Source organism: Semicossyphus pulcher, unplaced genomic scaffold (assembly GCF_022749685.1).
Source record: "Semicossyphus pulcher isolate SPU_LCO1_2020_fin unplaced genomic scaffold, fSemPul1.0.p SCAF_27, whole genome shotgun sequence".
Lineage (NCBI taxonomy): Eukaryota > Metazoa > Chordata > Actinopteri > Labriformes > Labridae > Semicossyphus > Semicossyphus pulcher.
In genome coordinates, this window is record NW_027211701.1 from 481,869 (window position 1) to 490,000 (window position 8,132).

Below are 8,132 nucleotides of genomic sequence, written 5' to 3' on the forward strand. Positions count from 1 at the left end.
CAGTAACCTGTCTGTGGTCGTTGTTACAGTGCAGTGAACAGGGCGACAGTAACCTGTCTGTGGTTGTTGTTACAGTGCAGTGAACAGGGCGACAGTAACCTGTCTGTGGTCGTTGTTACAGTGCAGTGAACAGGGCGACAGCGTGCTGACAGCAGTCTGTGCTTCATGTCTGCAGTGAAGCTGGATCTTGGCTCCACCTGCTCATCAACAGATGATCTCCACCTCTGTAACATTCTCCACCTGCTGCTGCTTCATCAGCTCTTCACTTTCCTGCTCCTCTGTCTCTCTGTCCTCCACTTCTATGTTCCTCCTCTCCTGCTCCTCTTCTTCCTTTACCCCTCCCTCTTCTTCTCCTCCCCTCTCCTCCTCCATCTTGGCCCTCCTCCGGTCTCGCAGGGCGCAGGGCAGACAGTTAGCGAGAAAGAGGACAGCAGAAAGACAGATCAGAGAGAGGACGGCACCCACACCCACCTCCAGCTCTCGAGCTCCCTGCGCCTCCTCCTCCCACCTCCTTACTTCTTTCTCCTGGCTAGGGGAGAAGTAAACACCTCCCTCCACCTGGCTGGGCATCAGCACGGCTCTCTCCAGATTGTTCCGGCTGACCATGCCTCCGTTCCCGACCTTGTTCCAGTGTCTCTCCTTCCCGCTGAGTCTGTCGTAGTCGTCACTGCTCACGTTCCCGCTGTCATCCTCCTCAGAGTTCGCTGCGTAGACGTCCACATCCGACTCCACCAGTGTGTCTGAGATGTCAAACTCAAACTCCTCCCCCTTCTCGTCTACCTCTGGCTGCAGAAACCCCAGGTCCAGGTTGACCCTGATCCAACCAGACCCTCGGGCCAGCCGGCTGGCTCTGGTGTCGCTCCACCCGCCCTCACTGATGGAGTTGGAGGTGATTGACAGGTCGCCGCAGGTTGAAACCAGCAACTCTGCCTGCAGTAAAGGCCCACCCCCGTCCCCCTGGGCGTAGATATGTTGGCTGGGGCCGGGGGTCACAACCACCACGGACTCAGCCAGCGAGGAGAGGAGTAGGGAGGCGGGGAGGTCACTGAAGGAGGAGAGAAGGGAGGCGGAGTCATCACTGAACTGCAGCCAGACACTGATAGTCGCCTCCTGCAGAGAGCACATAGTACGGATGTAAAGATTATTAGAGCTGAAAAATCATTATGTTCTTCTGTTTCACAACCTTACTTTGTGAATACATCAATAAAAGATACAAAAACACCGATCAGCCATAACATAATGACCACCTGCCTAATATTGTGTCGCTCCCCTTTTGCCACCAAAACAGCCCTGACCCGTCGAGGCATGGACTCCACACGACCTCCGAAGGTGTGCTGAGGTATCTGGCACCAACACGTGAGCAGCACATCCTTTAAGTCCTGTAAGCTGCGAGGTGGGGCCTCCATGGATCAGACTTGTTTGTCAAGAACATCCCACAGACGCTCCATTGGACTGAGATCTGGAGAATCTGGAGGCCGAGTCAACACCTTGAACTCATCGTGTTCCTCAAACCATTCCTGAACCATGTCTGCAGTGTGGCAGGGCGCATCATCCTGCTGACAGAGGCCACTGCCATCAGGGAATACTGTTTCCATGAAGGGGCGGACTTGGTCTGCAGCAATGTTCAGGTAGGTGGTACGTGTCAAAGTAACATCCACATGAACGGCCTCCTTCTTCCATCGCTCTGTGGTCCAGCTGTAATGCTCATGTGCCCATTGAAGGTGCTTTCGGCCCACTGACCGGGGCCATTATAACAAGATAACCAATGTTATTCAATCGACCTGTCAGTGGTCACAATGTTCTGGCTGATCGGTGTACATATTAACTATCAAAAAATATCAAAATATCATTATAATATATTGTTATTAATATAATAATAATCTGTATGAATTATGTGTCCCATCACACACCCCTCTCTCACCTGCTGATGGTTGTACAGGATGTTGTAGGCCGTCACTGTTGTGGTGACAATGGAGGGGTGGGTGGAGCTTGCTGTGACTGACATGCCGAGGCCGCTGACCACCTGCACAGACAGGTCTCCGGGGGTAACAGGGTCAGAGGTCACAATGACGTCACACCTGCCGAGCATGCCGTCCCACTGCTCAGAGATGACCTGAGAGAGAGACGAGGTGATGATGATGAAGGACAGGAAGTGATGTCGAGCTGATTTAATGTGTGATGTCACCTACACGGATAGACGTCTTTCCAGGTTGTAAACCAATCAGGAGATTCTGGGTGTCGAGGGAAGCCACGCTGGGATCTTCTACTCTCAGCCAATCACGGACCAGCTCTGTCACATCCATGAACCAATCAGACGAGCCCAGGAGGTGTGTGTTCCTGCCCCCGGAGTCCTGAGCTGTGAACTGAGTCAGGACCTGGACCGAGGAGCGCTGATACACCGGGACACACCTGAGGACACACGGAACACACGAGTGATAACACGCACATCTGTAAGAGTGTGTGAGGTAACGCACACACACACACACACACACACACACTTATCATAACCCTGGCTCTCTGAGGAGGTCATGTGTTTAATCAGATGGTCTCTGACGTCTGTTTCATTTGCTTGAACTCCACAGCTCACCTTGACGAGCCCTTTCAGAGAGATAACGACGCTGCTGATCTCACATACGTCTGCACATCGCTGCTGCTGGAGTATCTTACTCACAGACTGATCAGCTACACATATCTGCTCCCTTCGGTCTCTAAGAAATGACTTTAACAAGAGGATCAAATCTGAGCTCTCATCACAGGACAACTGGACATGCTGGTGATGACACAGATAGCTAGCATTAGCATAGCAACACAATGGTTGTTCAATCAGTGTGCCTTTAAGAGCATCTTTAGGGCCAAAGCTGCATGAGTAGAATGAACGTGTCCTCTGTGCGAACAATCAAACACGTAAAGTGCAGCTGAAGTCTGCGAGGCCCTCAGAGTGTTTCCCACCCGCTCTCTGTGAAGTGGTTCCAGCCATCGATGGCGTTGAGAACAGGGTCTGCCAGGGACACTCGCAGGGGCACTGAGGGAGCCCACACCTCCAGACACAAAGAGCCACTGAGCGTGCCCAGTTGAAACTCCACCACTGCACAGGTGTTACCCAGCCCCGATTCACTGCCATCCACAAAGAGGGCGGAGCAATCGCCTGACACCTGAGGAGAGGGTGGAGACAGAAGAGAGGACACAGCGATGATTAAAGGACATAAAGGTATGTAACAGAGATAACATACATAAACATATAGAGATATAATATATAGAGATATAACATATAGATATGTATAACTTATAGATATATAACATATAGATATGTATAACATATAGAGATATAACATATAGATATGTATAACTTATAGAGATATAACATATAGATATGTATAACTTATAGAGATATAACATATAGATATGTATAACTTATAGATATATAACATATAGAGATATAACATATAGATATGTATAACTTATAGATATATAACATATAGATATATAACATATAGATATGTATAACTTATAGATATGTATAACTTATAGATATATAACATATAGATATGTATAACTTATAGATATATAACATATAGAGATATAACATATAGAGATATAACTTATAGATATATAACATATAGATAAATAACATATAGATATATAGCTTATAGAGATATATAACATAGATATATAATATGTAGAGATATATAACATAGATATATAACATGTAGAGATATATAACATAGACATATATAACACATAGATAATGACTGCTCTTTTGAAAACACTTCCTGTAACAGACAGGAGATCAGATCTTTGGCTGATTGATCTCGTGTTGCACCTTGATGGTGTTCACGTTGGTGGAGTGGCAGGTGACTGCAGAGGTGACGTCTGACACCCTCCCATCATGACTGACAGCGAGCACGATGACAGGAAGTGACACGGGCTGGTTGGTGAGGATCGCTGTGTTGATGATCGTATTGCTCTGACGACAGAGGATCAGAAACCATGAAAACAAAATGTTGTGTAGAAGAGTCTTTAAAGATTGAATGAATGAATGTGAGGATCACCTCCGTGATGGGAGCGATGCCGTAGATGTGTCGATCAGTGAATGAGAAGACGCTCACTGCTGCCCCATGTGGTGATGCTGGGTTATTACGACCCGAGTACTCCACAAACCAGTGAGCGGAAACCGTCATAGCAACACCGAAGCTCTGCCTGAGGCCGTCCAGGGAAAGACACACCACCTGCTGGAGGGCAGGGGGACTGCAGGGACACACAGGACAGAGACTGAGCAAGCGAGCGAGGCTGCGGCTGCAGTGCATCCTGGGACATGTAGGCACGGCAGACACTTCCTCTGTCAGTATAGCATTTAGACTGTTCAGCACAGTAACGGGTCAGCACAGTAGAGCCTCTTTCTCACTGGTCAAAAAACTCGCTAACACCCGGCTTTTTTGCTTAGTGGGAAAGGCTCCAATCAGCATTCAGACCCGGGTCACATGACTCTGCAGTAGACAGGAGTAATTATCGCCTCGGCTCCGATCGGCATTGATGAGAAAACAAAACCCGTGTCGACACGCTAAGCTCCGCCCCCTTTCCGGCGCGATGCTCCGTCGGTATCTCCTGTGACTCCTCGTCATCTCAGCTACAAACTCTGTCCGAGCAGCGCTCGAACATCGTTCCAGATTTGTCGCTGAGTTTGATAAACAGACTAAATGAGTAATAGATAAAGACCTAACCACCGTAACATCTTCACTGGTCACTAACCCTGTCTCCGGCACGTTTGTGACATCAGACGATGATGCAGCAGAAAAGAGACCGACTGGAGGATACTTCACTGACAATGGGAAAAGAGACAATCGGTATTTATTAGCGGTCTGAAGAGGTCTTCCCGGGTCTGAAAAACGCGCCAACACACTAATGTCGGTGGGAAACAGGTTTAACAGGTCAACATGAAACAGTAGTAATACTTATTTCTTAGTTCAATTCATCATTCATTTGGCTCCGCCCACACAACTAGTTGAAATGCACACATTGCCGTCTGCTGTATTTTGTCTATTTGTGTGCCGTAGGTGTGACTACAGCTGCTGTCAGTCTGACTGTCATCGACAGAGTGAGCGGAGGAGGAATCAAACCGTTGACCTACAGGTGTGTGTGCTTCATGGTGCTCTGTTTGTGGCAGAGGATGGACACCACGTCGTGGGAGGAGCCTTGGCTTCTCTCCAGAGTCACAGTCCAGAGGTCAGAGGTCACAGTCCTCTGGGCCACTATGGAGACCAGACCCTTCTTCACCTTCAGCCTGAGGACACACACACACACACACACACACACACACACACACACGCACACAGCTGTCAGTGTGTCAGTCAGAGACACAGAGAGCTACAGGACATGTTTCTGTTTTTACCTGATGACCACAAACTCAGCGGTGAAGTTTCCTCTCAGGCTCACGGACACTCTGATTGGCTGTCCGATCAGGACGGGGCCTCTGTGATAGCGAATCACAACATGGGAGTCCAAGCTAAGCTCCTCCTCTTCCTGCCCTTTAAAACAGCTTTCTTCTTCTGTGGTCCTGCTCCTCTCTCTTTCCTCCTCCTTCAGGGTCACCGCTCCGATGTGGAGGAGCTTCCTCTGGGACTGAGCCGCTCGCTCCTCCTCACAGCTGACGGAGTCACAGGGACACAGACGGATTAAATTCAAACTCTTCAGTGTTTCTCTTCATGTTCCTCGCTCTCTGTAACTCACCCGGCTGCTGTCAGCTCAAAGTCGGCCTCTGTGTCCACGGAGGAGTAGAAGAGCTGGATCTGGTCTCTCACACGGCCCCGTCGGTGTCTGAGGCCGCGTGGAGCGTCCGCCTGAGCGTCTCCATCAACACGTGGATGATACCTGAATCAAGGAGTGAGTAAACCAGTCACACAGTCATCATCAGCTGCAGAGAGACCCTGGAGCTGCCGCTAGACTAACTGTACATCTCCTACAGTCCTACAACGATCCAGGTGAGTGGGCTGACTGAAAAGAACAGGTGAACTACAGAAGGAATAAACACGTGATCATCACCTGGGAGGGTCGACGTGTGGACAGATGTAAGGTCACATGAAGTGAGACCTTCCTGCCTCGATTCCTCGACAGCACCAACACGAGCTAACGTTAGCATAGAAATGGGTTCTGCTAACGAACAGACGAGCAGCACGGACCAACTCCAGAGTCCATCTCTGAGTCAATAAGACCTGGGCTCACGGTCATCTCATGGAGGCACTTTGTTTGGTTTTGTTAGCTAACGTTAGCTTGCTTCCTTATGCTAATATATTGTTAGCTTAGTAGCAATTAATCAATTAAACATGTCAAATTCTTGAGTGGATAAAGTCTGCGAATCTGCCTGGTTTAACAAATGATGCAGCTAACGCTACAAACTAAAGCTGTTTAGCTAACATGATGTCACTGTATCGCAGTTCACTGAACAGCCACCGGGGTCAGTAATGACTTTCTGAACCCTCCATGTCGAACCCTTCAGGTCTCACCTCAGTGAAGGAGAAGATGCCCGCTGATGGTTCACGTAGTTGCCGTGGTGATGTCCATGTCGCCGGTGTTCTCGCTTGTGCACCCGGCGGCGAGGGTGGACGTTACCGAGCAACAAACCCTCCTGAGACAGCTGATCCTCGAACCAGCCGCCGGGCAGGGTCAGAGAGACCACGCACAGCCCCAGAGGAGGCTGGGAAACAAGATGGACAGATAAACGGAGGGAGAGACAGAGGGAAGAAGAGAGGGAGAGGGAGAGAGAGAGAGATAGGGAAGAAGAGTGAGAGGGAGAGAGAGAAGTAAGAAGAGAGAGAGAGGGAAGGAGAGAGAGAGGGAGAGAAGGAAGAAGAGAGAGATGGAGAGAGGGAGAAGAGAGAGAGAGGGAAGAAGAGAAGGAGAGAGAGAGAGAGAAGTAAGAAGAGAGAGAGAGGGAAGAAGAGAGAGAGGGAGAGAGAGAAGTAAGAAGAGAGAGAGAGGGAGAGAGGTAGAGATAGGGAAGAAGAGAGAGAGAGAAGGAAGAAGAGAAAGATGGAGAGAGGGAGAAGAGAGAGAGAGGGAAGAAGAGAAGGAGAGAGAGAGAGGGAGAAGAAAGAGAGAGGGAGAGAAAAAGGGAGAAGAAAGAGAGAGCGAGAAGAGAGGGAAGAAGAGAGAGACAGAGAGAGAGAGAGAGAGAGAACCCTCACCTGTGTGATGCAGGAGGCTTTGTGCTCCTCCGTCTCCTTGAAGGCGTGCAGGGTGATGCAGGTCCCGCGGGTGCTGCTGTCACCCCGCTTGTGGAACAGCGTCCTCACCCTGAACACCTCCCGCCCCCCCTCACCTGTCTCCCTCTGCACATGCTCAGAGAGGAGGGAGGCGGACAGAGGGGAGGAGAGGACCGGCTCTGATATGAGCTGTGGGAGGAGAAACACAGGCCAGTGAGCTTACAGTGCTGTCCGCCACCCCACCCACACCTCTCACCTGTCCTCTTACCTGTGTGACGGAGTAAGGGCCAAAGGAAGCCTGGAGGCCCAGCCTGGGGGCCCGGCCCGGGGGGGGCAGCATGAAGAGGCTCTGGGAGGAGGAGAAGGGGCTGGAGTTGGAGAAAAGAGGGCCCAGCTCCACCTGTGAGAGAGGGAGGAACTTCCAGAGAGGTGGAACCACCGACATGTGAACGGGCAGGGAGAGAGGGGGAGGGGGCTGCAGGAGGGAGGGGGGGACTGAGGGCAGGAGGGCAGGAGGGCAGGAGGGGGAGTACAGCATGTGGTTTGTTTTTATCTGCTGACTCAGCATCAATCAAGACTCAACACCTGCATCACTTATGACATCACAGCTAGTTAGCAGCCAATCACAGGCCAGTATGACGCTGACAGCAGGGTGGAACATGAACGCTGCAGGTCAAAGCAGAGAGCGCGGACGTTTGTGCAGCAGCGACACTCAGAACATCTCCGAGGGAGACGAATGTTAAACACAGTTTTCAGGATGAAAGAAAACGAGTTAACGACAGAGACATGACTCACCTTCTGTGAGGATCCAGAGCAGCAGCAGCAGCATGCTAACTCCTCCTCCGCTGCAGCGCTCAGCAGCCCAGCTGACCTTTGACCTCCCTGCAGACCTGCTGAAAATGAGTCCATTTCAGTCAGAATCAAACTTCAGCCCCC

At 50.4% G+C, this 8,132-nt stretch overlaps 1 protein-coding gene across 1 annotated transcript; it reads right to left on the minus strand.

Moving 5' to 3' along the window:
- Positions 1-204: 204 nt before the first annotated feature.
- Positions 205-8,025, minus strand: tmem132a (transmembrane protein 132A). The gene is made up of 13 exons (XM_069676749.1): positions 7,992-8,025; positions 7,465-7,691; positions 7,179-7,385; positions 6,498-6,688; positions 5,725-5,865; positions 5,387-5,641; positions 5,126-5,278; positions 4,050-4,245; positions 3,821-3,964; positions 2,950-3,152; positions 2,190-2,409; positions 1,922-2,113; positions 205-1,110 (listed from the first exon to the last, which is right to left on the minus strand). The coding sequence occupies exons 1-13, from the start codon at positions 8,023-8,025 to the stop codon at positions 205-207; spliced, it is 3,069 nt and encodes a 1,022-aa protein (XP_069532850.1).
- Between the last annotated feature and the right edge of the window lie 107 nt (positions 8,026-8,132).

Bases quoted from the DNA above. Each gene is read 5' to 3' on its own strand.
- tmem132a (XM_069676749.1), bottom strand. From the start codon at position 8,025: ATGCTGCTGCTGCTGCTCTGGATCCTCACAGAAG. The intron at 4,246-5,125 runs GTAGGTCAACGG...GTGTCCCTGCAG, and splicing joins ACCATGAAGCACACACACCT to TCCCCCTGCCCTCCAGCAGG. The intron at 3,965-4,049 runs GTGATCCTCACA...CTCTGTCGTCAG, and splicing joins GCATCGCTCCCATCACGGAG to AGCAATACGATCATCAACAC.